The following is a 27,999-nucleotide window of genomic DNA, read 5'->3' on the forward strand; positions in this document are numbered from 1 at the left end:
TTTCCTTGATCACAAGTGATCCCTGCAGTGAGGGGCCCTGGCAGAACTCCTGGGATTTGGTTCTGCTTAGGCCACGTGTGGATGTGTTGGGAATGGCACGACCTAAGTTTTCCTTTGCCAACACGCCCCTTGTCCTTCTGAGCTCCAAGGAATTCAAGGGAAATCTCACTCCTTGCATCCTGAGAGACTTGGATGGAGGCCTCTTTACCCAGGAAGAGCTCTAAGAGAGTCCAACCTGTCAGGAAAAGCCTCTTCCCTGGCACAAAACTCACTCCAAGTCAGGCTGGCCGTTGGAATAAAGCAGATCTCGTTCAGCACCATAACATTTTATTAAACTACACTATTTCAAGGTCACATTGATGGCAGGGAGAACGTTGCTATCAGTGCATATTTCCTGGACTAAGACTGTTTGGAGCATCCAGCACTTGCTGAGGAAAAGGACACTGGAACAGAATCCTTAAGAGACAGTAAAAAACTTCTACAAAAGTCAGGGCAGTTGGGAACCAGCTGAGAGATCAGACACTTCAAGCCAAAGCTGTCAGGGAGGGTTATTTTTTTTTTTAAAGTTTGCTCTTACCTGGTGGTAACCTCCTCTCAGCTGAGGTAAGGTGGTGCTGGGAACCAGCAGTTTTGAACTGGCATCCCCTGTCCCTGCCTGTTCACACCCCACACAAATATTGTGTACTGCTCCTTCACTCGTGGCCTGTGCTGACACCTGCATACAACAGTTTGAAGTGTTCTACAGTTATAAAAACCTGCTGCAGCTCTAGACCAAACCATAAAAAGTAGCAGAAATACATTCTATACAGAAGTAAAAAAAAAAAAAAACCAACCAACCAACCAAAAAAAAAAAAAAAACCAAAACCCAGTTGAGTTTCAGACAAATATTAGAGCACATCAGGTTGGATTTAAAAAGTCTTAATTCTAACACCTATGTCACTATTTCTAGTCTCCCCGAGCTCTGCCACCCCACAGCACCGGCTCAGAGCTGCTTCCCGGCACAGAGAGGACCCTCCCAGCCTTCCCAGCCCCCTCAGGAGCAGGGTCACAGCCCAGCTTGGGGGGGACAGACCTTCCCCAGGGCTGCAGGCAGGGGGGCAGATGAAATAAGGCCATTTGCAGTCTTCCTGGGAAGACTCGTGGTGGGTGGAAGCCGTTGCCGGTCCCGCCGCGGCGAGGTCGGGCTCTGGGCAGAGCAGCAGGTGGAGCTGCTTCCCAGGAATCTGAGGAATATGTACAGGAGTCTGCAGGGAGAGGGGGCTGGAGGCTCCTTGCCCAGGGAGGTGATGCCCAGCCAGCTGGGGCTCTGCTCCACGGAGGTGTTGGGGGGTCAGTAGCACCCATCCTTCCAGGAGTCGTCCTCGGGGGCCGGGGGGGTCTGTGCCGACTGAAGGAACCTGGGTTGGGACAAAAAACCACCTCAAGCAAAGCCCCAGTGAGCTGTGATGGCCACAGCTCTGAGGATTTACCACCAGCAGCATCTCCCTGCCCCGGGGGAACTGCTGCTGGCACACCCTGGGCACCAGCAGCACCAATTCCAGGCAGTTTAGGGGAATTCAGTGACTGACAGTGATCCTGCCAAGTTACCAACACCTTTTACTGGGGGTTTAGCCCATCACTGAGTCCAAGAGAAAGAAGTTTTCCCTGCAAATAAAGCTGAACACATGAAAAATAATCGGGTTTGCAGACTGCTGCTACAAATTAGGAGATTAAAAGCTCTCTTTTTAATGTGTGTTTAAAGAAAGTAGGCATATTTCAATTTAAGGCTGCAAGGACATAAAATAAGCAACCCTGTTTGCTTATTAGTCTGATATCAGCCATATAATAATAATAATAATAATAATAATAATAATAATAATAATAATAATAATAATAATAATTATTATTATTATTATTATTATTATTATTATTATTATTATTTCCCTCAATCATGAAACTCTGCTGTACAACTGTAGCTGCAAAAAAATAGCAACAAGAACAAAAATTGTAAGGTTTTGGCCACCACTCTACGTGCTCTGCTTTCACCCTGGGGTATAAATCATGTTTAAATCAAGCCTTGTTCATTTGTCTGACTTTTCAAACCCTTCTAAAACCTGATTAGGCTTTGGACAACCTACAGACTAAGGAAATAAAAAAAACACCACATGTATTTTACCAGAGGCAAAGTTTCAGAGGCACCAAAGTAGGTCAGCTGGGAAGATTTCCTTAACAGTCCTTTGGAAGGGTTTTTCCCCTTCCCAAAAATAAAAAGTATGCACCAAATATGTGCCATAATGTTCATCTCCATTTTTAACACAAATCAGTTTGATCTTCTTCATTTTCCTGGCAACCACCTCTGTTTAAAAAAAGCATTTATTTTTTAAAATGGATTTGATATTGACAGGTTTGCTCATAGATTATGTGGTAAAAAGGGGCATCTCTCACCAAGTGATGAGTCCCAGCCTGGCAGTTCACACAAAATTTAATGGCAGAGGTATTTAAGGGACTGGGACCCTTTGCTTCTTGATTCACTGGCCAAGAACTTTCCAAGCTGAGCCCTTTGCTGTTTTTGAGGGTCCCCAGCCACAATCCTACACTGGAACAGACTTCCCAGGGTGGACTCTCAGGGGTGGAGTCCCCATCCCTGGAAGTGCTCAAAAAACGTGTGGATGTGGCACTTGAGGACATGGTTTAGTGGTGAACAAGGTGCTGGGGATGGGTTGACCTTGATGATCTTAAAGGTCTTTCCCAACCTTACCAATTCTGTGATTTTATGATTCCATCTAAAGGTACTCAGTAGCTCAGATCCAGCTCCATACCCACATCCCACTTCAGAAATGGAGATGGAAGCAACTTAAGGAATTCTTCCCTGTGAGGGTGGGGAGGCCCTGGCACAGGTTGCCCAGAGAAGCTGTGGCTGCCCCTGAATCCCTGGAAGTGCCCAAGGCCAGGTTGGACAGGGCTTGGAGCAACCTGGGCTAGTGGGAGGTGCCCCTGCCATGGGCTGGATGGGCTTTAATGTCCCTTCTAACCCAAACCAGTCTGGGAGTCTGTGGCTCTTGACTCACCTTTGTGCTCCATCCCTGAGAGCTGCCAACCCCTCCTGGCCCCGCTGAGGGGCTCTTTGGATCCGTGGTGTTTTCTGGGGGCCTGAGGAGTGCATCCTTTTCCTCCCTTCCCTCCTCATTTGGAGCCTTTCCCTGCCAGGCCCACCTGGTATCTCCCGAGTGAGTTTTTCTTTTAGGAAGGTTTGCTCTCGGCTACTTCCAGCCCAACCCAACCCATTCTGTGATCTATAAAGGAGTTTTCCTAATCTGTGAGCTAAAGGCAGGCGCTGGAATCCCCGAGGTCTGAAGCTCCCACTCACCTCCTGGACGGCGGCGTCGCCTTCCCCTTGGGCGCCGCGATCCCTCCGCCAGCCGGCCGCGCCTTCAGGGCGGAAGTTTTGGCCGCGGTGACCATGGTGGTGGTTCTGGAAGTGCAACTGGTGCTGGGAGAGCCCGTGTGAAGCGAAGGGGCCTGTGGCTTCCTGACTGCAGAGCCGGGAGCCGTGTAGCCGCAGGGTTTCACCGCCTGCCTGGTGGCCAGCAGGGAGTTGGTGCCCGAGCCGGCCTTGCCGGGCTGTCGCACCGTCAGCGGGGACTGCCCGGCACCCGAGGAGTACCTGAGCTTGCTGGGAGTCAGACCTGCCCGGGGGACACAGCAGGAGAAACACTTCAGGTTGGTTCAAGAGGGCAAAGGGGACTAAAGTGGACGTGGGAGATGCGGCACTGACCTGCTGACCGCTGCTGAGTCCTGGGAATTCGGCTGCTGGGCACCTGCAGGTCGGACTCCAGGCTCCGACTGCTCCTCACGGAGTCGAGCGCGCGCAGGCTGCTCCTGGCCAGGTTGGGCATGCTGTGCCTCAGCTCCTCTGCAAGCAAAGCACAGCCTGTTTGCTGCTGCTGCTGCTGCCCATGGAGCTCACCGTGGTTTAGGCTGGCTCTTGAAGTAGAGGAGTCTTGTATCTACTTCTCAGCTTCCAGGTCATCACATTTTGAAATCACGTGGTCATCGAGGTTGACCACAATCACCCCTAAGCCGTGTCCCCAAGTGCCACATCCAGACACCTCCTGAACACTCCCAGAGATGGTGACTCCACTGCCTCCCTGGACAACTCACTCCAAGGCCTGACCCCTCAGACAGTGAAATAATTACTTCTAATACCTAAACTGAACCTCCCCCGGTGCAACTTGAGGCTGTTTCCTCTTGTCCTTTCACTTGGGACATGGCACAAGAGCCTGACCCCCCCGGCTCTACCCTCCTGTCAGGGAGTCATAGAGAGTGAGAAGGTCCCCCCTGAGCCTCCTCCTTTCCAGACTGAGCCCCCCCAGCTCCCTCAGCTGCTCCTCATCAGACCTGTACTCCAGACCCTTCTCCAGCTCCATTCCCTTCTCTGGACAAACTCCAGCGCCTCAAAGTCCTTTTTGTAGTGAGGGGGCCCACTGAACACAGGACTCAAGGTGTGGCCTCACCAGTGCCCAACACAGGGGGACGATCCCTGCCCTGGTCCTGCTGCCACACTATTCTTGATAGAGGCCAAGCTGGCACTGGCCTTGCCCACCTGGGCACACGCTGGCTCACATCCAGCCAGCTGCCAACCAGCATTCCCATGTCCCTTCCTGCTGAGCAGCCCTCCAGCCACTCTGCCCCAGCTGTGTGGGACATGTGTGTCACCACAACCTCCAGGGGCTCACCCAAGGAGCTGACCTTCACTCTTGGTGTCCCTTCCTGCTGAGCAGCTCTGCCCCAGCTGTGTGGGGACACACGTGTGTCCCCATGAGCTCCAGGGGCTGGTATGACAAGCTTACCTTGGCTGTTGGTGTCCCTTCCTGCCGAGCAGCTCTACCCCAGCTGTGTGGGGACACATGTGTGTCCCCCTGAGCTCCAGGGGCTCACCCAAGGAGCTCACCTTGGCTGTTGGGTGTCCCTTCCTGCCGAGCAGCTCTGCTCCAGCTGTGTGGGGACACACGTGTGTCCCCCTGAGCTCCAGGGGCTGGTGTGACAAGCTCACCTTCGCTGTTGGCGTACTTGAGCCGGTCCTGCATGGGGCCGTTGCCCGCCCTGCGTGGGGCGCGGAGCCGGGACGCGGAGGACCTCCCATAATCCACGCTCGAGGAGGGGGACTGGCAGCGGGGGGAGCTCAGGGGGGACGGGGAGTATCTGTGGGCGCTGCGGAAGGACAGGGAGCAGTCGTAGTCGTCCTCGTCCTCCAGGCTGTAGGTGTCGAACTCCTGGTCGCTGTAGGTGCCGCGGCGCAGGGAGTGCAGGGACGCGCTGGAGCTGCGCCGGGACACGGAGGCCGAGCTGGAGGCACAGTCCTGCCGGAGGCCTGGGGACACAGGGGGACACAGGGGGACATGGTCAGCACATGTTCAAGGAGATGTTCCTTACCCAGCTGCAACACGAGGATACGAAGGTCTTATGGAGTGCCCAAAGGTCAAGGCGGGGTTGGGTCAAAGGTTGGACTTGATGATCTCAGAGGTCTTTTCCAACCTCGTTGATTCTGTGAGGGTGGGGAAGGGCTTTGAGGGGAAGCCATAGCAAGAGCCTGAGGGCACCTGGTCTGTCAGGGAAAGCCTCTTCCCTGGCACAAAACTCACTCCAAGTCAGGCTGGCTGTTGGAATAAAGCAGATCTCGTTCAGCACCATAACATTTTATTAAACTACACTATTTCAAGGTCACATTGATGGCAGGGAGAACGTTGCTATCAGTGCATATTTCCTGGATTAAAACTGTGCTTGGAGCATCCAGTATTTGCTGAGGAAAAGGACACTGGAAGCCTGGAAAAGCAGAGACTGAGGGGAGACCTCACTGCAGTTCCAACTTCCCGGGCAGGGGCAGAGGAGGGGCAGGGACTGAGCTCTGCTCTGGGGGGACCAGGGACAGCACCCAGGGGATGGCTGGAGCTGTGTCAGGGCAGGCTCAGGTTGGATCTCAGGCAAAGGTTCTTCCCCCAGAGGCTGGTTGGCACTGCCCAGGCTCCCCAGGGCAGTGGGCACAGCCCCAAGGCTGCCAGAGCTCCAGGAGGGTTTGGATGATCCTCTGGGGCACAGGGGGTGACTCTGGGGATGGGCCTGTGCAGGGCTGAGGGTTGGACTCCATGATCCTTGGGGGTCCCTTCCAACTTGGAATATTCTGTGCTAGTGATTCATTTCAGCTTGGAAGGAGGGTCAAGTTAACAACTGTCCTTCTGGAGACACTCAGGGCTCACAGAATCCTTAAACTGGGTCAGTGTCACCCTCATCAGTCCTGTTTCATTCCAGTCAAGAGTTAACATCCAATGCACCTCAACTGCTCCTTATTCCCACACACAAATAACTGAGATTGTGGACCATATATTGCCACCAAGCTCCACTAGGGTAACCAGGAATGGGGGCCTAATTCCCAGGGTGAGTGTTTTAGTTCAATTAATTACACACCCATCAGCATTTCAACAGGTGGAAACAAAGATCTGAAGGTCTGCTCCAATGAAAACATCCCTGTTTTGCACTGACATCTGGGTTATTTAGAATTTATGCCTTTATTCAAGACAAAACACAAGCAACTTTAACAAAAAGCAGCTGTTCCTCACTCCCCTCCCTTCACAATGAAAATAGGAAAAGCTCCCATCATCCTGAGGATGAAGATATTTTCTATTTCACGGGAAACTTTGGAATGTGGCAGGATTTCCTTGGTGCTTTTTTTAAGTGATTGCAAAGCATAAAAAAATGGTCAAGTTTAGAAAGGAAAAGGTGGTTATTTGCTTTATTCACTTGAATACAACTTTTCCTCAGCTGCAAAAAAGTGATGACAAGATCTTCTGTCTTTTGTCCTTTGTCCTTTTTGGTCTCATATCCAAATTCCTAGGTCACAGTATTTTTTTTTTTTAATTTATAAAGGCACAGTACTAAAAGTAAATGTTCTCCTAAAGAAAGACAGAGAACTTCATTCTCTATTTCCTGTAAATCAAATTAATGATTCACTTGCACAGAAACACAGCTCCAAGCCCTTTTTCCACCTTGCTCTTCAATTAGGACCTCAGCCAAATTCCAGAAGTCAACAGAAACTTCCCCAGGGATTTAATGATTTTGGAGCCCTGAAATCCCCCCACTCTGGGACACAAACAAGTTCAATTTGCAGAGCTGCCTCTGAGTACTTTACCAGAGCAAAACTTCAATTGTAAATTCAGCTCTTTCAGTTTTAGCACCCCTGAACTCCTGGTTTAACTCATCACAGCAGTGAAAACCCACATGAACCAAAATCCACATGAACCAAAATCCCATCACTCACCACAATCCTTATGCTCACCCTCCTCTCCCTCGCAGGTCTTCCTCCCCTAACAGGATTCCTACCCAAGTGATTAATTATTCAAGAACTCACAAAACAAGAACTAACAGTACTAGCCACAGCTATTAGCCTACTCTCCTTACTTGGACTTTTCTTCTACCTACGACTGGCCTACTGTGCAACCATCACACTACCCCCAAACTTCACCAACTACATAAAACAGTGAAGTGAAATAAAGAGCTTGTAAAGCTCAGCCCTGCAGAGCTTCTGATTTCAGGCTGCTCAGGAAATCAAATCTTGACATGCAGAACGTTTTGCTGGGTTATTTTTTCACAGCTGGGTCATTTCACATCTGGGTCAGTGCCCCAGAGCAGTCCCAGCACCTGTGTTTGCCCAAAGGAGGGGACAACTGCCACTGCCACCACACAGTCCCTCCTGGAACCTCAGCTGGACTTCAGAGCCAACCTGGCAGGGAGCATTTGTAACATCAAAGGGCATCCACATATTGACAGAGAGGGGGTTTGGATAATACTCTGGATAATCCTTGAGGAGGATGTTGTACCACTGCCACGTTGGCAGTTTGGGTGAGGAGATTTTTCCAGGAAGCCCCTGGGAAAAAATTATTGTTTTGTTGGGGAAAAGGAGAAGAGGAGAAGACTTGGAATCCATCTGGAGCTGCCCAGCTGTAACACAAAGGAGGTGGGGGCCACCTACTCTCTTCCTGAAGGCGTGCCATGACCTGGACATCTGTGAGGTCCTGCAGTTTGTAGCCCATGGAGATGGAGTCGTCCGAGGTGCTCAGCTCGCTGTCCACCGAGGACTGGGAGCTCAGCGCAGAGTGCATGCTCAGGTAGCCTGGGGGGGACACAGAGAACACACAGGCACTCAGACAACCCCCCAAACAGCACAGCATCCAGCCCAGGAATCAACCAGTGCCCTTGGGAAGTTGGGGGATGGCTGTGAGAAATAAGGTGGGAGTTGGGAATCGCTTGAGGACACAACCGTTATTAACCTGCGGTTTTCAGGAGGAATTCTGGGGAATTCTGCCCAGAAGGTGGCAAAGGGACCCCCAGTGGGGGTTTTGAGCTTAGAAATATATTTCAAATATCAGCAATACTGGTGCTTATCTTGAGAAAAGGGCAGCTGTTGATCTAGAAATCAAGCAGCAAAGTGACCCAAAGCGCTGACCGGGGTGTCGGTGAGTGGCCAGAGGAGCAAAACGATCCCAGGAATAAAAGGGCAGAGGACAGAACCTCAATCATCAGCTCTGCCCTCTGCTTTTGCAAAGTAAAGCTTACCCTAAATCCCATCCTCCCATTTCCTGAGGTTTATTCATTTTTTTTTTCCTCTCAGCACAAACCAAAGTCTCTCTTACAGGGAAGGACACGGCTTGCTCATCAAAACCAAACTGGGAGGATCTTCCCACCAGGGAAGTTCTTCCTTTTGAAGGATGATGATAATAATAAAAATATCATCACAATCATCCCTAAGTGCAAATTTTTACCTCTTGGTACTTTTAAATCAAGCAAGTCAGTCTTTTCCTTGGCATAAGAGTTCTGCTATTTGCTGTTGAAATGAGGAGAGAACAAGCTCTGAGCTTTGGGGTACTGGTCCTTCAGCTGTGGGAGGGCTGTGAGTACAGACCATATAACTTACAGAGCTATTTTAGAAGAGAGGACATCATTAATTAACTTAATTAACTCCAAGACAAAGTTGCAATTAGTACTTTATAGGTTGAGACCCACAAGAAGCAAAGTTAAAACACAATCTGCCCAAGATCAGCTAAAGCAAGAGCCCAAGAGTTCTTTACACCTTTTTCAGCTTAAGAAGTAAATCCTGCTCAAGCAGGGACTGAAATAATCATTTAAATAAAATCAGCAAGTAGAGATAAATCAGGAATAAATCAGGCTCCCAGTGTATGGTGTCATTTACCACTGGCTTTTCCTTTAGTTCCCAGTTTTCCTGCCACGTGCTCAGACGGGCAGGCAGTGCCCCCCCTCACTAATGCTCAATAATGGTAAAATAAAGCATTTCTCAGCAAAACCTCTGCAGCCCATCCCTGAGCAGCCCTTTCCAGCTGGGGGCAATTCCAGGACAAAGCAGCAGGTTCCAAATATTACTCTTTCAGCCAGTTTGGATGAGCAGTAACTGCTGACATGGGAAACACAGGTGTAAGTCCAGGTGTAAAATAAATCTCTTCCATGGGCACGGAATAATTAGCTCAATTAACCTCAAATTCCTTGTTTGAAAGGCATCAAGTTTGTCCAGCTTTTCCATTTTTCAAGTTATTCCATTTTTAGAGAGTTAAGAATAGTTTGGGGTTAAGGTTTTTCAAGCTTCCCAGCTTTTCAGTGACACTTTTTCCAGCTGTAAAACGGTGACTTTGGGAACTTCAGGGTCCATCTGGGAGCGTGTGTTCCACAAACACACACTCAGAGGCCAGACATTCCACCACATAATCCCATTTCTGTCTTCCTGGGCTCAGGAAAAGACAGTGGAAGCAGCTGAAATCAAGCCATCCCTTAGGATGTGGCCCAAGGAACCAGCACAGGTTTCCTGCTGGAATTACCACCACCAGCCAGATTTTTAATATCAGCTTTATAAAAGGCAAAGTTCCCAATTCAGCTCCACATGTTTAGTTCTGTTGTTGCATTTCAAACCACAGGTCTGGCTAAAAACAGCCAAGGAGGGGCTAAAACCTCACTTTCTTCCTCCAGTAAAGCTGAACTGATTATGGTTTTCAGCAGAGGGACCACATCTGGATTTTGTCAAAGGGTTTTGTTTAGTTTTTAAGGGAAATTACTGTTAAACATTTCCCATTTGAATGTTTTTCTTAGCAATAAAATCAGATTCGAGTTGGTCAGGTGGAGGGTGAACTTGAAACTCATTTCACACCTGCCCAGGTCACCTGAGAGATGAACTCTCATTATCTCCTGGCCTGTCCCTGCTTGTCCACCAGCACATTTGCAGGGTGAACAGCCCAGAAGCTGCACAGACACTTTTGGTTTTGGGGTGTTTTTAGACACTGATAACCATTTCTGTGTGAAAAGGTTGCTCATCAACCTCATCTTAAACCCAACAAATCAGCTCAGAGGTGTTTCCCTGCAGAGTTCAGCCTGCAAAAATCAGCGCTCTGTGTGTCCTTTTGTTTGGAAAACAGAGATAAGTGTTCCTTTCTGTTTACAGCACATCCCCAAAACAAACCTGCACCTGTGAAAACACCCCCAGGCAACCCTTTCTGCTTTTTAAGAAGGTAAAAAAAAGGTTCGTTTCACATCGAGTTCCAAGGCAAGAGACTGTTAAATGTGCTTTCTTGTTTTCAAACGTGCAAAGCAGGATTTAGCAATTTCCACACCAACCAACCAAACAGGGAAGGCTCCTTTGATGGCAAAGCCAAGAGGCAAAGCAGCTGTGCCAGGAAACAGCAGCAACTGCACCAAGGATAACAAATGAAGCTCCTGGAAGAGGGTCTGGAGGAGCTTCATTCTCACACCTCCAAACCCATCTGCCAAGAGGAATCGTGGCCCAGCTGCCTCTAAGGCAGGAAATCTTCCTCCAAACACATTGAAGGCTGAAGGAAAGCTTTTCTTATTTTGCTTTTAGCTGCCCCACTCAGCCAACTGAAAGTTTTACCCTAGAGACTTTTACAACTGCCTGTGGCCTGCATTAAAACAGTATTTCCAAAAGAAACTGCCCCAAAGTCTCCCACCAGAAAACTGAGTGACTTTATAAAAAGGTAACACCCACAGACTAGAACATCGTTCAAAAGCAACATTTCCTTTGCCCCAACTGTTTCAAGACCCTTAAAATTAGTCCAATTTAAATATACAGAGAGAGAAAGTTCTAAAATCCCAAAGAAGAACCGACTCCAAGACATTTAAAATGCAAGGAGCTTTTCTCCCACGGAAGGGACACGACCCGGGGGAGTGAGGAACCGAAAAGGAGAAAACCCCCACGGGTGCAGGGGCATCTTTTGGCAACTTTTCCCTGCTCCTCCTTGCATTTTAAACAGCCCATGCTCTATGCCATGCCATACCTGAGCTGCCACAGGTTAGTAGTGCTTTGTTAGTCGATTTGAGGTGCCCAGGAGAGTTTAGTGCATTGCTACAGGAGCCTGGCTCAGAATTCAAGTTGGGAGATGCCAGGGGGCTGCAATACAGGTTTTTCCATCTACTGGCTAGAAGGAAAAATACAAAAAAGCCATAAAAGGTTATCCAACTGTTTATGAAACACAGAGCAAGATAAAGAAACAAGATGTAGAGGTAGCAAATAAGATTTAATGCTGTCATGGGGGGGGGGGAATTCAAATAAGATGTGTCAGTGATGTGATGTCCCTTCTGAAGAATTCCAAGAATAATTCCTGACAAACTTGGCTTTAAAGGAGCCACATGTTTCAGCAAATTCCAGTGCTGGGCTTCCCAGATGAATGTTTCCATCAATATTTCCCAATTCTACTCCCCAGCTTCCCTTGAAAGAGCTTGTGGAACTTTATTACTCTGAAGCTGTAAGGATGGAATGGAGGAAGCACTGAACTACCAAAACTGTGCCTTTGGATTAAAGGAGAGCAAATTAATGTGGAAAACCAATTGCTGGAGTTAAATTTATTCAGCACACACACTCACATGGTCATGATACAAGCCAAAGAAGCCTGGGAGCAAAAGTTAGTGCATCCATACTTAGTGGAGGTGGAAAGAGCAGCTACACTACTAAAGAAAATATATCTGTGGATATATTTGTGTATTCCACATGTGGAGACTGTGATCTGGATAGATCCAAGGAGCTGCTGAATTGCCCACAGCACTCAGCTCTCCCCACTCTGAGAATATCAGCTAAGAAAATAATGAAGATTCACCACATAAATACATTTTCTTTTTGATTTCTACCACATAGGTCGGGAGGATTTTAGTTACAAAGAGTAATAAAGCACAACTAAAGCCTGGAACGTTTCAGACAGAAAGCAGAGAGGTGGTTAAATGGATTTTCATTCAAGTTTCTAAGTGCAGATGGTTTATAAAAGCAAATGAAGTTTGTTCTCAAAGTATACTCAGGAATGTCAAGGTTAAACTCAAAAGAAGCCTGAGCACAAACAGTGCCAGACACTGTTAGCAGGAAAAAAACCAACTCAAACCCCCAAACCAGCGACCTGAGACTCGAAATCCCTGAGGTCAAATTAGTGGTTCAAGGGAAATCAGAATTCCTGCATTCCCACAGAGACAAATCCAGTATCAAAGCCCTGGACAACAAGCTGGGAGTTGTGTTTCCAGCACTTAAGAACAGCCCCAAACTTCCAAAGAAACCCTTCCAAGCCCTCAGTGGCCTTGGCTCTCAGGATTTCAGCCCCTCTTACCCACATGGGGAAGGACAAAGGATGTCCAGCAGCTGCATCCCACTGCTGCAGCTCAGAGGGAGGAACAGAATAAACTCAGTTTTGCCCTAAAGAAAACCCTGCAACAGCTTTAACAGCTCTTCCACCAGGGAAAGGCCAACATGGGATGGATCCTTCCAGGCTCTGGAAAAGCAAACCCACAGAGGCAGGATCCCAAAGGCTGAGTGTGGTGATGGGATGTCACCACTCAACACAACACTCCAGGTTTTCATTCCAGGCAGTCTGGATTTCCCCTCAGGATTAAGGGACACAGCCCAAACCACCAGGAAGTGCTTTTAGGGGCTGATAAAACTGGAAGACAAACTTGGTTTCCAAGTGATACAATTTCTTCAAGTTGAATATTTCATTAGTGTGAGCTTGGAGCAGCAGGCAACTGTTTTATCCTTAACAGTTGGTGAGGGAAAAGGGGGAAAGGGGAGGGAAAAGGAGGGGGAAAGGAGGGGAGTGGGGGGAAAAAGGGGGGAGGCAAAAAGGGGGGAGGCAAAAAGGGGGGAGGCAAAAAGGGGGGAGGCAAAAAGGGGGGGGGCAAAAAGGGGGGGGGCAAAAAGGGGGGGGCAAAAAGGGGGGGGGCAAAAAGGGGGGGGGCAAAAAGGGGGGGGCAAAAAGGGGGGGGCAAAAAGGGGGGGCAAAAAGGGGGGGGGCCAAAAAGGGGGGGGGCAAAAAGGGGGGGGGCAAAAAGGGGGGGGCAAAAAGGGGGGGGCAAAAAGGGGGGGGCAAAAAGGGGGGGGCAAAAAGGGGGGGCAAAAAGGGGGGGCAAAAAGGGGGGGCAAAAAGGGGGGGGCAAAAAGGGGGGGGGCCAAAAAGGGGGGGGGCAAAAAGGGGGGGGGCAAAAAGGGGGGGGCAAAAAGGGGGGGGCAAAAAGGGGGGGGCAAAAAGGGGGGGGCAAAAAGGGGGGGGCAAAAAGGGGGGGGCAAAAAGGGGGGGGCAAAAAGGGGGGGCAAAAAGGGGGGGCAAAAAGGGGGGGCAAAAAGGGGGGGGCAAAAAGGGGGGGGCAAAAAGGGGGGGGCAAAAAGGGGGGGGCAAAAAGGGGGGGGGTAAAAAGGGGGGGGCAAAAAGGGGGGGGCAAAAAGGGGGGGGCAAAAAGGGGGGGGCAAAAAGGGGGGGGCAAAAAGGGGGGGCAAAAAGGGGGGGCAAAAAGGGGGGGCAAAAAGGGGGGGCAAAAAGGGGGGGCAAAAAGGGGGGGCAAAAAGGGGGGGCAAAAAGGGGGGGCAAAAAGGGGGGGCAAAAAGGGGGGGCAAAAAGGGGGGGCAAAAAGGGGGGGGCAAAAAGGGGGGGGCAAAAAGGGGGGGGCAAAAAGGGGGGGGCAAAAAGGGGGGGGCAAAAAGGGGGGGGCAAAAAGGGGGGGGCAAAAAGGGGGGGGCAAAAAGGGGGGGGCAAAAAGGGGGGGGCAAAAAGGGGGGAGGCAAAAAGGGGGGAGGCAAAAAGGGGGGAGGCAAAAAGGGGGGAGGCAAAAAGGGGGGAGGCAAAAAGGGGGGAGGCAAAAAGGGGGGAGGCAAAAAGGGGGGGGAAATGGAGAGAACCATTAGAAACACCCAACAACATTAGGACTTCTCCTAAGGAAAGAAGCTGCAATCCCAGTTTCCTGGCATTCCCTCCCCCTCTCCCCCAAAGCCTTATTTTTCCTTCACACATTTCTTTTTTTCCCATTCGAAACGTTTCAATATTCCAACCTTTAAAAACTCCAGAGCCTGAAAGCAGGGGGATCCCTTTGGCAGTTCTGATTGTGAGCACACTGCAAAGAGAGCCCAGCTGGGGTTACCTTGGTCCAGCCTGTTGATGAGGGTCCTGCAGGCTGCCTCGATCTCGGGGCTGGGGTTATCCAGCACCTGCCGGCACCACTTCAAGGGGGAGGATGTTTTCTCCTCTGCAGACTTCCTTGGGGACACATAGAGCCTTTAAAGGATTCAAAGGACACAGGGGGAGGGAAAAAAAAAACATGCTCTTTAATTCCAAGTAGGATTTGTCAGAATACACCTTGCAGATGAGAAGAATTCCGAGTTTAAATTGGGTGTTAGGGACTAAGAGACAGGAAAATTCAAGGGGCTGCAGAGAAATCTCACAGCCCTGCAGGACAAGGTTCCAGCCTGGGCTGGAATACTCTGCTATTATTAATTATTATTAATAACATTAGAGTATTATTAACACAGTCACCTGTCACCCCTCCACTTCCCCCTTCCAAAAATCCACCTCCTGCCAAAGGCAACAAGGCTGGGAGGTGCTTTAGCTCGAGCTTCCAGGAGTCTAATTGTGGTATTTTTGGGTCAAATCCCTCTGGATATTCCAGCTGTTTGGCACAGCTGTCTCCTCACAGCAGCTCTGAGGCACAGGAAATCTGCCCATTCACAGATTTCAAGGATTTAAGAACTTTCAGGCAGTTGGGGAGTGTGACTGTGTGTTATCTCCCTGTTTTTTCCTCTAAGATTTAACCATTTTAGAGTCCTGGATCACTTACAAAGGATTATTATTGCATTTCCAAAGTCCAAAATTTCTCTGGAGAAAGGGCAAAGGCCAGAAGAGCCTTTGCTATAAAACAACTCCAGTGTTTTATTTACATATCCCACATTTGTATTTTTAAAGGTAAACCCTCCCCCTGCACCAACAAACAGCAGCTCCCTGGATTTTAACCTTTTTGCTATTCAAAAGTCATAAGGGGGGGGGGGGAAATCAGTCCTGTGTAAATAAAAAAGTGTTTTAATGTAATATAATAAATATTAAATAAGAGAAATGAAATTTTAATTGAATAAATTCATTAATAAATTAAATAAAAACAATAAAAGTGGGTTTAATTCTTGCACATCACTTAGAGAACACCCTGGTGCAGAGGGCAGGGAGACCTCGACCTAGATCTGGAATTAGACAGTCTTTAAGGTCCTTCCCACCCCAAACCCTAATGGGATTCTGGGATTTGAGGACACGGAGTCTGGCTCTGGGGTCCTCCCCTGGGCACAGCTGATCCTTCAGCACCAAGAACTCCCACCCCCAAGCCTCCTGGGAGAGACAGGAGTTCTTCCAGGCCCTCAGGGCTCCCACAGCTGCTGGGTTTGCCACCCCTCCCTCCCCTGCTGTGACCTGCTCCGAGGGGACAAAGAACCCACCAGCCAACTCCCTGCAGCCACCCTGGAGGATTGCCAGGGCTCCCAAAGGCTCATCCCACACTGCTGTGCCCACACTGCCCTCTCAGCAGTGCAAAAGCCAATATTTAAGCACAAAAGGACCATGAGGGTGGTGTTAAGGTTCCAAGGACTGCCTGCATGTGCTTCAGCTGCCTCCTGCTCTCTCTCCCAGCGACAGCTCTGACGCTCCTGCAGCGAGGTAGGGTGAGTCTTTCTGCTCCAGTTACTCCCTCTTGACAGACTCTTCATGTTCAACCCCTAAAATGCTCCTTTCCACACCAAAACTAACACGAAACAGCAGAAATTTCAGTCACTCTCCCCTTCCCTTCTGAAAGCTCTCGTGTTTAAAGGACACACTGTGGGGCTCTCAGTCACAGCACTGCCTGGCCAAAACAGCACAAACCCAAAACCTGGAGACTTAAAATGCTGTACAGGCAGCCAAATGTCTGGCTGACCTACTGCCCTGTCTCCTGTCCTGTATCCAGGTAGGGAGAAGTATGGAAAAAGTCCATCTAAAAGCTCTACTGATGCAGCAAATTGTCTGAGACTCCCAGGAGTGTGGGGCTCCCAGCTGGAGCACCTCTGTGTGCAACAGCTCTCCAAATACTCTCTGTCACTTGTGGGAGGTCATTATTCCCTATTTATTGCCTCCTGACACTCCACTCATGACTTTCCAGCCAGATCCACCTTTTTCAGGGAGCAGAGATTCAGCCTCTTCACTCCTGTCTCATACAGCAGCTTTTCCATGCCAAGCTTTACACGAAACCACAATCAAATCATAACAAAAAAATCCAACAGCCAATTTGCTCCTGCCAAAAGAAACACGAACACAAATATTCCTGAATCTCCAAAGGTACCTTTTTAGGAAAGACCACCTCCCCAAATCCCCCCCCAAGCATTTCTTCAGGGAAAAACGAGCATTCCAAACCCCTCAGATCCAATAAACCACGGGAAGCAAACAGGGCTCCTTCCCTCTGGATTTCTTTTACAGTTCAGACCACGAAAGGAGCAGTAAAACCATCAAACAAAAAAAGAGGCCAACAGCCTCCTTAGGGCAGGTCACGCTGTTCTTCCCAGATTTTAGGTTAAGGGAGAAAATCCTGCTCTACTTCAGCAGTCCTTGTTCCTCCCAGCTCCTTCCATGGCTCTGAGTGTGTTTGTTCCCAGCAATATCCCAGCTGAGGATGGAACCTTTTCCTGTCTGCCAGAGGACTCTCATTTTCCAGCTGACAAGAGATGCTTTCACTCACAATTTCCCCCCAAACTCAACCAAGTAACACAATTTTTTTCAGAGCACCGACAGGCATCTGATAAAATCAGAGGAATTCTGGTTTGATTTCATGGCTTCAGGTTCCCTGGTTTCATATTCCCAGTTGGATGTACTGGGGTTTTACTGCAGAAATTATGAGATTTTCTCCAGCTGCTGAGAGGAAACCTTTAGATAAAATATCTTTATTTTCTGCTGACTGATGTTTGTGTTTTATTTTCCCCCCACACGAGGTATTTTACAACAAACACCCCTGGTAAAAGCCAAGTGGTTGTAGATTTTTCCTCCATTAAGACTGCAGGCACTCAAAAATAATCTGTGGGACTCTCTGCACGTTATTCTGACATAACCCAAAGTGCTGAAAGCAAAGCATCTTCTAGAAATACTATTTTTCTTTTGGAATTGACATCACAGGAGGATTTCATGGCTGCTATTGTCTGATTTTGAAATTGCTGCTCCAAATAAAGACCTCCCAGGAATGTAGGAAATATTACAACTTTCTCAGCTTCACAGTGCACCGAAAAAAAGCACCTTCACAATTAAATAACACATCAGAGCAGTTCTAAGAGTGCAAAAATCAGGATGGGCTCAGAATTTCAGACCCCCATCACACAGAATAGCCTATAAATGCTAAGAAGAGAATTCAGGCTGCAGAAAGCTCCAGAGCCAGGACATGAGCAAATTAAACTGAGCATAAAGTGAAGCTCAGTTTGGAGCTTGGTTTATTATACATCTTCCACAGCACTTGGCACCAGTGGCTGCAGCAGTTCCAAAAATGGCAAACACTCCTCTGATTTTCAAACCTTTGAGTTACACACTGGGCAAGGAGAGAGACCTGAGGCAGCTAAATGTGCTAAGAACCATTCAGGTTTATAAGATACACCTCCATAAAGTACTAAAAGGCAGCTGAGTTCCTCTATAAAGCACAGATTTCAAACAGGTAACACATTTATTTTCCTTTCCTTTCCATATCAGGCTCCAGAGAGTTCACTGTCAGATTTATTACTGTGCTTTGCTGTTCTAATCTCCAATCTAAACACTCCCGCTGAACAGAAATACCAACACAGACAAGGCACAGCCAGACAACACAGTCCAGGTCCTGAAGTGAGAGAAACACCAGAGGGAAAAAAGGAGAAAGATCCTGTGGAGAACACTCCACACAAAAACATCCTGAGCTTTGAGACTTCATTCCCAAGAAAGACAAGTCGGAAAGGAGGGAAAAAATGGTACTGCAAAGACACTTTCTTGTGTTCATGGAGGGACTAACCCTGCTGAACAACCCCCCAAAGACACTCTCATGTCCATGGAACACTAACCCTGCTGAACAACCCCCCAAAGACACTTTCTCGTGTCCATGGAACACTAACCCTGCTGAACAACCCCCCAAAGACACTGTCTCATGTCCATGGAACACTAACCCTGCTGAACAAACCCCACAAAGACACTGTCTCGTGTCCATGGAACATTAACCCTGCTGAACAAACCCCCCAAAAGACACTCTCATGTCCATGGAGGGACTAACCCTGCTGAACAAACCCCCCAGAGACACTTTCTCATGTCCATGGAGGGACTGACTAACCCTGCTGAACAACCCCCCAAAGACACTCTCTCATGTCCATGGAGGGACTAACCTGCTGAACAAACCCCCCAGAGACACTTTCTTGGGTCCATGGAACACTAACCCTGCTGAACAAACCCCCCAAAGACACTTTCTCATGTCCATGGAACACTAACCCTGCTGAACAAACCCCTCAAAGACACTTTCTCATGTCCATGGAACACTAACCCTGCTGAACAAACCCCTCAAAGACACTTTCTCATGTCCATGGAACACTAACCCTGCTGAACAACCCCCCCAGAGACACTCTCTCATGTCCATGGAGGGACTAACCTGCTGAACAAACCCCCCAAAGACACTTTCTCGTGTCCATGGAACACCAACCCTGCTGAACAAACCCCTCAGATCTGGTCAGTCAGTCCCAGCAGCTCCAAGGACTGAACCAGTTGAATTCCCTGACCTGGCCAACAGTTGCCACGAGGATCAAAAGGCACCTGGGGGGACAAGTCCAGAGCTGAGTGTTGGTGCTGAGCAGCATCTGCAGCACATCCAGAGCCTTTCCTCCACCTCTCTGGCACCACAACTGAGCAATTCCCCTGCCCACCCCTCGTTTTCCAGCAGTGGAAAATGTCCAGGGAGACAAGGCCTGAGCACCTCCCTGAGGGCTCAGTCACAGCCTCTGCCATCAGAAGGAAGTCACCAGGAATTCAGGCCCTGCTTTGCCCTCAGTGCCACAGGAGCAGGGAGGTTTTCCTTTCCAGGTGACTCTGCAAGGAAGGTGGGTCTGGGAATGCTCCCAGGAAGCTGCCCAGAGGGTTTGGAAGGAGCTCAGAGGGTGTCCCAGCGAGGCAGCTGTCACACATTCCGTGTGTCACATCACTCAGGAAACGTGCTCCTCACACCAGAGCCAGGGAAACGTGGGGATAAAGGACCTGGACATTATTTAATGCTAAAAACACCTGGAAAAGGTTGGAATAAAATGAGCAGGCTGAGAAAACAAGACCCTGCAAATTGCTGCTTTTAAGTCTCGTCCAAGTTCCCAGCAGAGTCCTGTCACAAGGAGAGATCCCAGGGAAACAGGACCTGGGGAAGGTACAAATCCAGGGAGTTCAAGTTCTCCCCCAAATTAGAGGCACAAGGTGTAATTTCTGGATTTTGTGCAGAACCACATCCTCATTTCGTGGAGGTTTCCCAGAATTTCTATCAGCCAACAGCAATTATATCTCCAGTACTGAATTAAAAACCTTAAAACATGAATATAGAAGGTCACTGGACATGGGGTAAGGCTGAAAACAGCAGGAAAATCCAGGGAACACCAGGGAACTCCCAGGAAACTCCTAAGGAGTAATTCTTGGAGCAAACCATGCTCCTCCTCCCTACAAACACTAACTCAAGGGCACCCCACTCGAACATGGATTCAAGCAGGAGACAACAAAACACTGAGCTAAAGGCAGCACAACTTGTCAGTGAAAGGTTTTTGGGAATGCAAACTGTGCAAGGCATGGCTGTAGCAGTAACACAGGGGTTCAGAGGGACAGAGGTTCCTTCTCCTCCTCACCCCACAAAAAACAGGCTCCACACTGGGCTGAGCAGACCTGTGCATTCACACCCACACCCTGAAGATTTCATGTATCCCTCCAAAAAGGAGCTCTGGAATTTAAAGGAAATGTAAAGGGGTTCTGTGAGATGGGTTTGTGTGGCTGTTGGGCTGTGTTTTGTGGTGGTTTTTTTAAAGAAGGCCCACGTTAAACCACAGGCAGCTTCACCACCAGGATCAACAAAGGGCAGACACAAACACAGGCCTGGTTCCTTCCAGCAAGGAGAAAACCTGGAGTTGTTCAAGGTGAGGCACGGACAGAGTCTGGTTCTCATCCCATCAGAGGGGATGGAGGCAAAAACCCAGTAAAAAAGGGGAAGAGTATTGAAAAAAATTTAAGGTTTTCACTTTTGCTATTTCTTGATCTCTCTCTCATCTCTTAACACGTTAATAAGCACATTTTATAGTCCAGAGGGGGATGGAATTTGAATCATTTCATCTTAACTCCAAGTCAAAATTCTCTCTCCCAAGTCTCACCAGGAAAAGGAACATCCCATGGTCTGTTCAGCTGGAGCAGAGACTGAGGGCAGAACTCCTGGGGGGCTGCAGCTTCCTCACAAGGGGCAGCAAAGGGGCAGCTCCAACCTCTGCTCTGGGAGCAGGGACAGGCCCCAGGAATGGCTGGAGCTGGGACAGGGTAGGCTCAGGTTGGATCTCAGGCAAAGGTTCTTCCCCCAGAGGGTGGTTGGCACTGCCCAGGCTCCCCAGGGCAGTGGGCACAGCCCCAAGGCTGCCAGAGCTCCAGGAGGGTTTGGATAACACTCTGAGGGACAGGGTGGGATTGCTGGGGTGTCTGTGCAGGGCCAGGAGTTGGGCTGGGTGATCCTGGTGGGTCCCTGCAAACTCAGGAGATTCTGTGATTCTCTGAACAAAACACCAAACAACTAAACCCCCACAGGGCACGAAACCCAACAAACTAAACACACAGAAAATCACAACTCAACTCCTACTGCAGGGAGCACCCAGGAATGGCAGACACTGAGGAAGACAAACAGGAACATATCTGGTTTGTCCCCTCCTGTCTGGATAACAGCCCTCCCAAAGCAGCTCAGGAGCCCGAGGGGAGCATCACAGCCAACTGCCCAGCGTGGAAAGCCCAGTTCCACCTGATTGGGTCTCCAGGATATTTACAATTTTGAGCAGCTATTTGAGAAAGGGCCCTGAGGAAGCAAGTGAGGGCAGAGTTACAGCTGTGGGTGGGGGGCACTGCCTCGGGTTTCACACCAGCTCAGGCACTGCCACGAGCTGTTAAAAACAAAGCCTCACATTTGCTGGAGCTGCACACAAACAGCTGCAGGTTGCAGCCAAATACACCAAATAATTCCAATTATTTGTGCAGGAATTGAGATTCCACCTGCACCCCCAGAGAAGCCCTCTGAGCACTCCATCCATCTCCCAGGGAAAGGGCTTTGGTTGTTCCCAACCCAGATGGAGTGGCAAAAATCCACACTAGAGGTTTCCAACCTGCTAAGAAGTGACAGGGTGAAAGCACAATATCACCATAAAAATTACCTTCCAGCGATTTTTAAATTCTTTTAAGTAATTACCTTAAAGTTGGCACCTGTTTCTAAAACTAGAACGAGGAAGATGTGAGATGTAAAATGTCTCTTTTTGGAAGTTTCCCACTCCTGGACCCCTGTTCTGAAGTGGAAACACTTCCAGACCTTACAAGAATGCAAAATGAATTCTTAATATTCTTTCAGGTGTAAAACATCACCTCTAAAAATTAAAGAGCTCACCAGCAAAAAGGACTGGGCTTGTTACAATTTATCAAGTCAGTGACAGGAAACAAACAAAGCCATTTTCAAATATCAGAAAGTATCTGAGTGCACATGATATGTATCAACAGCAGCTACAGGGTTTTTTTCCTTATGTATAATATTAAAAACACAACAACAAAGTCAGCTATTCCCTTTGACTGCTCAACTTCCATCCAGGCAGGACAAAATTCCCCCAGTCAGCAAAGCCACCTTATTACAGCTGATCCTAAATCCACAGATTAAGGGGGTTTTGTTGGGTTTTTTGGGGTTGTTTTTTTTTTGTTTTGTTTGGGTTTTTTTGTTTTGGTTTTTTTGTTTGTTTTTGTTTGTTTGTTTTCTTTTTTTTTTTTTTGGAAAAAAACCCCCTCTCCTCCACCCAGTTCTTTGGTTCTTGCTAAGGGAATGCATCAATACCTGGATGGGAGATGTGTTCCTGGTGAGGATTTGGGGGATTTGGCAATAGGCACAGCCACACAATACTGATTATTCCTTCCCCACTTTCAGAACAAGAAGTCATCGTTAAAAAGAGCTCCTGGTTCCACCACGTTTGTCTGACAAGAGGAAAAGGGAACAGATGGAAGAGATGCAGAATAATCAAAGGTAATTTATGGCAACAGCACTTGCACAAGTGCTTTGTATCATCACATTATCCAGCTCCTCAAGGCACCTCTTTTCCACATGTCACCCTCTTCCAAGAAAACACAGGAAACAAACCCACAAAGATCCTGCAAGGTTTGGAAGGAAAGGTACCTGGGAAAGAAGGATTTCTTAGTTTAGGTTAAAGAACTGAGCTCTGGGCACAGGATCTCTCCTGATGGCACTGCAAACAATTCCCTGCCTGGGCAAATCCCAGGCTCAGAGTCTGAAGAATCTCTCTTGTCCTATATAAACATGAATATAAAACTGGTTGCTCTCATTAGCATGGAAATAATAAAGCCTGCCTTCCAAATTCAACTTGTTAAATATATTCCCCTTATTTATTTATAAGGAATCTGCTCAAAATGCTGTTTAGAAATGCTGAAGAGTTTCAGGGATCAAGTTAGAACCAGTACTTGGATTTTAAAAAATAAGCTTGCATAGGAAAAAAAGAATCCTGTTTTAAATAGAACCTTGAATTCAGGCTTGAGTTGATGGCATTACCTCATTGAACTCCACTCCATTAACACAAACTTTATCTTCAATTTAACAGCTAATGAAGGTTTGGGTTGGATTCAGCAGGGCTGCCCTCGTTGCCAGATTCATCTGGCTACACAAATGTGAACCCAATTTGCAGAGCCCTGAGGCTTCAAAGTCTTCAAAATTAAGAAAATTAAGAAAAAAAATGAGGAAATGAAGGTAAAATCCCAAGTCACAGCTATTGCATGAGCTGGGATTAGACTGAAACTTTAAATTTCCCTTGCCCTTGCTGATTTATAAGACAGGTTCTAAACAAGGCTGCTGGTGGAGGGGAGAGTCCCACAGAGCCGGGTCAGCTCAGGATTACATCATTGATCTGCTTCAGTTCATGTCTCTGAACAAAAGAGATGGTTCACTGCAAAGAAACAGCCTTCAGGAAAGGGAAAGGGTTTGTCTTCTCAGGTACCACAAATCCCACATGGTCCAGGGATTCTTATTTACAAAATTCTTAGTGAAAGGCAGCATTTGATGTACAAGGTTTAAAAGCTTCATTACCCATTCGTCTGCATGAGCTCTATAAAATTAAACTTAGAGGGAAAGGAAGCTTCTGTGTCAGGAAGAAAGGGGAAAAGACAAGTCCTACAGTTAAACTGATTTTTTAAAAATGAGGTTCTGGTACCCTGGATATAACAATAAGAAGAGCCATGAATGAGAACTGAATTATTACTGCTAAAAATAAAAGCCCTGTACAGAAATCACTTTACACCCTTAAAAGTAGCTGCACACCCAAACACAGAACTCCCACCCACAGCAGTGGAAGTTCCCTCCCCCACCAAAGCCTGGAGAAATGGTTTGTCTTCTCAGGTACCAGCAAAAGCCACAAATCCCACATGGTCCAGGGATTCTTATTTACAGAATTCTTACTGAAAGGCAGCATTTGATGTACAAGGTTTAAAAGCTTCATTACCCATTCACCTGCATGAGCTCTATAAAATTAAACTTAGAGGGAAAGGAAGCTTCTGTGTCAGGAAGAAAGGGGGAAGACAAACCCTACAGTTAAACTGATTTTTTAAAAATGAGGTTTTGGTACACTGGATATAAAGATAAGGAGAGCCACTAATGAAAACTGCATTCTTCTTGCTAAAAATGAAGAGAAAGCACTTCACACCCTTAAAAGTAACTGCACACCCAAACACAGGAACTCCCACTAGGTTCCCTCTGCCCCCCAGGCCTGGAGACACCTACCAGCAATCCTCCTCCTCAGTGCAGTTCTCAAGTTCTAACACTTTCACTTCATCCAGATCCTCGTGGTTTGAAAGGCTTTCCAGGTCTGCACACTTTTCCCTGGGATCCTGCTCGTGGATTCTGGCTGAGGGATGGACCCCCAGCAGCTCGGAGCCGTTCCTTGTATCCGCACACGAGGAACACCTGCCCGTGCCATCCTTGGTGGGCACCTCCTCCTGGGGGGCACTGTTGCAGCTGTATTCCCTCTGGGCCCCCAGGGCTCTTTTGAAGCAGTTGTTCTCTCCTTCCTCCTGCCTTATTTTGCTCCACTGGCTGTGCAGGTCTGCCATGATCTGCAGGTCCTGCTGCCCGGCGAGGGCGTTGATGCTGTTGTTGAGCTCCGTCCCGTTGAGGCCGGGGCTGTCCCCGCCAATCTCCCCCGGCCCGAGCACGTTCCTGCTGCTCTTGCTCCTGGGGTGCTGGTTCTCCAGCTCCAGCCTCCTCACCAGCTCCCGAAGCTTCCTCACCTCTGCCAGCTCCGGGCCCACCTCCTCGGGCGCGGGCTCCGTGCCAGGGCCCATGGCGGGGTGCTCCGGGGGGGCTCTCCCGAGGTCGGGCTCCAGGTCCTGCTGGATCACCGGGGCATTCTCGGGCACCACCATCATCCAACGGGCACTGCAAGGCATGGAAAACGGGTCAGAGCTCCACAAAGTTGGAATTAGACATCCAAAGGTCTGGCTTTTATAAGGATCGACCAATCACACTGGGGTAGGGGGTGACGGTTGCATCAAAATCATTGATTTTGGACATTGTAAACCCCACAAAGCCCTGCTTTTATACAGTTAGGACGTGCTATAAGTGAGCTCATATAAAAGGAAGCTGATTTAATCCCCCACAATAGGTTGGTTTCCATGTGTTTACCAACAAAATGCATAATAAAAGCACTGGTTGAGCGAAGTCAGGAAGCATCATTAACAAGGTGCTGACGTCAGGCAACGCCAGCGCTGAGAAAATGGTAAAAACATCCTTTGTTTAATACCAGGTTTATCCTGGAAAAGCAGGAAAAAAAAGCTTGAAAACATTTCTTGTATCACCTTATACCACAGCTAACGACAGGAACCGCAGTCACACGAAAATAAGCATAAATAATGTCTTTATTGGCACATTTTCCACTTACAGCTGAAAACAGAGAGGTGCAAACACAGTGAAACCCAGCAAAAACAAAACCAGATATCCCACCATAAGATTACATAAAATGAAGCCATCCTTCTGGTTTTCCTCAGCTGAGAAAAGGAAGAGTGTGCAGCTCACTGTTGCTCAGGTAGCTTTAAACTGCACGAGGCTTTTTGCTTCCCAAAAAACCCTAAAGTGTATTTAACAGCAGTTTTACAGCACTCACAGAACAATAAGCACACAGTGACTTCTCCCCTCTACTAGTGATTCATGTGAGTTTTTAGTTTCAGTGGGTGCATGAGTTTCCAAGTTGACTCTTCACTGCAAACCCCTAATACTGAAAATCCCCCTAATTAATGGTCCACAGAGCAAGGAAAATGGCTTAAAAATTAGAAATCCCTTCTGTTTTGCAGGAGGGCAAACAGACTGAGAGAAGAGGGGGTGAGACAACACAGCCAATTCACAGTTTAAAAGATTTGATGCAAGTGTTACAACTGCAATCAAACCCTGATTTTTTGGGGGCTGGGGATGTTCTTCCTGTCCCTCCCTTTGCTGCCTGAAAAGTTGTCTTATTTTTAAGGCCAAAGCGGCTGCAGGTAGAGGAAACCACAAAAATTAACTGTCACACAAAGCAAGGAAGGTTAAAAATAGATGCCCCTATAGTACATCAGCATCTCTCTATTCCTTAGTCACTTGTAACAGCAGGAGCTGGGTACATTTCCTAAAAAATACCGGTTTATTTTGTTTGGTTGGGGTTTTTTTTACCTGACATCTCTTTTTTTAATTATTTTTGTCCTCTACGTGCAAGATGAAGATTTGCAGCTTCCATTTGAATAAATAATAAACATGAGCAGGACTCAGGAAAAGCTGAAAGCGAACACGATTTACACACAGCCCATCAGCAGCACTGCCGAGGGCATTCTGCCTCGGGAGAAGGAAATTTAAGTGTGCAGTTCCCAAGCAATCCCATCTCTACTCGTGTGCCAGCTTCCAAAAGCCTCCTTGCATGGATTCTCACTCCTACAAAGCCACCTGATCCCTTGTGGGTACCGGCACAGTGTGATTTCCAGGGAATAAGGGACCAGCGTGATTCCCAAAGATATTCCCAAGCTCAGGAACTCTGAGGATGTGCCAGCAGGGAGTTTAGGAGTTCCACTGTCCAAGCGAAACACAGTAGCAAGGAGGTGGGTCACCCAAAAAAATCCCTTCCCCTGCAAGCAAGGGCAAGCAGCTCAAAAAAAAAACCAAACCCCAACATAAATGGGGGGGAAGAGCAGATTAAAAGCGTTCAGTACGTGTAAAATCCACTCAAATAAAGCCGCGGGGACACGGGGAGGATAAGATATAAACCTGCAAAACTTAATTTCATTGTGTAATGAAATAAGGGGAGGGGGGGAAGGCGAGGAGAGAAATGAAATAAATTTTAAAAAAAGAAAAAAAAAAAAAGGCGGCAGCCGCGAGCGGGTGGGAGACAATAATTGGGAGTTTGCCGAGCAGACATCCGGGTGTCTCACGGCGGGTAACGGTCCCCGCGCACCGCCGGGCTGCGGGGGCTCGGACCCGCCACGGGCACGGGGGATGTGATGGCCACGGGGGGATGTGATGGCCACGGGGGGATTGTGATGGCCACGGGGGGATTGTGATGGCCACGGGGGGATTGTGATGGCCACGGGGGGATGTGTGTGTGTGCTGGGGGGTGATGGCTATGGGAGGCTGAGGAGGGGGCTGCGGTGAACACTGGGGGGGGGGGGCTGAGGAGGGGGCTCTGAGGGGGCTGTGGGGAGTGCAGGCTGTGATGGCCACACGGGCTGTGGGGGCTCTGAGGGGGGCTGTGATGGCCACGGGGGCTGTGGGGGGGCTCTGAGGGGGTGTGAGGGTCATGTGGGGGGCTGTGAGGGGGCTGTGATGGCCACAGGGGCTGTGGGGGCTCTGAGGGGGCTGTGGGGGCTCTGAGGGGGGCTGTGATGGCCACGGGGGCTGTGGGGGCTCTGAGGGGGGCTGTGATGGCCACGGGGGCTGTGGGGGCTCTGAGGGGGCTGTGATGGCCGGGGGAGGCTGAGGAAGGGTCTAGAGGGGTCTCTGAGGGGGCTGTGATGGCCACACGGCCTGTGGGGGGCTCTGAGGGGGTGTGAGGGTCATGTGTGGGGCTGTGGGAGGGGTGGAGGGGCCGGGGGAGGATGCTGGGGGTGGGGGAGGCTGTGATGGCCGGCGAGGGGTGCGGGCTGCGAGGGGCTCTGAGGGTGCTCTGAGGGCCGGGGGATGCTCCGAGGGGGAGCCGTGGCCATGGCGGGGGGTGCGCGCTGGGCGGGCGCGACCCCCGCGGGGGGCGCGGGCGCGGCCGAGCGGGGCAGAACCGAGCGCGGCGGGCACCCCCCCACACACACACCCACCTCGGACGGTACCTGGACGGATGGATGGATGGCGCTCCGTGGGCGGGCAATCGCCCGCCCGCTCGGTGCCGGTGCCGCCTTTCTCCGGCGCCGGCTCAGCCCGGCCCGCGAACCGCGGGAGGCGCCG

The 27,999-nt window shown here is 49.1% G+C and overlaps 1 protein-coding gene across 4 annotated transcripts; it reads right to left on the reverse strand.

Moving 5' to 3' along the window:
• Window positions 1–310: 310 nt before the first annotated feature.
• On the reverse strand, window positions 311–27,971 carry LOC127472542 (SLAIN motif-containing protein-like). 4 transcript variants are annotated; one of them, XR_007905044.1, is made up of 9 exons: window positions 24,331–25,090; window positions 14,434–14,567; window positions 11,325–11,465; window positions 8,003–8,143; window positions 5,033–5,350; window positions 3,755–3,892; window positions 3,347–3,665; window positions 1,073–1,397; window positions 311–715 (listed from the first exon to the last, which is right to left on the reverse strand). XR_007905044.1 is itself a non-coding variant. In XM_051790985.1 (9 exons), exons 2-9 carry the CDS (start codon window positions 24,972–24,974, stop codon window positions 1,331–1,333), a joined length of 1,902 nt encoding a protein of 633 aa, XP_051646945.1. In that variant the 5' UTR covers window positions 24,975–24,984; window positions 27,873–27,971; the 3' UTR covers window positions 311–1,330. The 4 variants fall into 4 exon arrangements, 3 of the variants coding, with proteins under 3 accessions (XP_051646945.1, XP_051646931.1, XP_051646951.1); XM_051790985.1 differs by adding an exon at window positions 27,873–27,971 and having other exon boundaries at window positions 311–1,397; window positions 24,331–24,984; XM_051790971.1 differs by having other exon boundaries at window positions 311–1,397.
• Window positions 27,972–27,999: the final 28 nt, after the last annotated feature.

This window comes from Manacus candei, unplaced genomic scaffold (assembly GCF_025592945.1).
Source record: "Manacus candei isolate 608988 ecotype Guabito, Panama unplaced genomic scaffold, ASM2559294v1 h1tg000003l, whole genome shotgun sequence".
Classification (NCBI taxonomy): Eukaryota; Metazoa; Chordata; class Aves; order Passeriformes; family Pipridae; genus Manacus; species Manacus candei.

Bases quoted from the DNA above. Each gene is read 5' to 3' on its own strand.
- LOC127472542 (XM_051790971.1), bottom strand. From the start codon at position 24,995: ATGCCTTGCAGTGCCCGTTGGATGATGGTGGTGCCCGAGAATGCCCCG. The intron at 11,466-14,433 runs GTAACCCCAGCT...TTTTCCTTCTAG, and splicing joins CATCAACAGGCTGGACCAAG to CCAGTAGATGGAAAAACCTG. The intron at 5,351-8,002 runs GTAGGTGGCCCC...CTGTGTCCCCAG, and splicing joins GGCACGCCTTCAGGAAGAGA to GCCTCCGGCAGGACTGTGCC.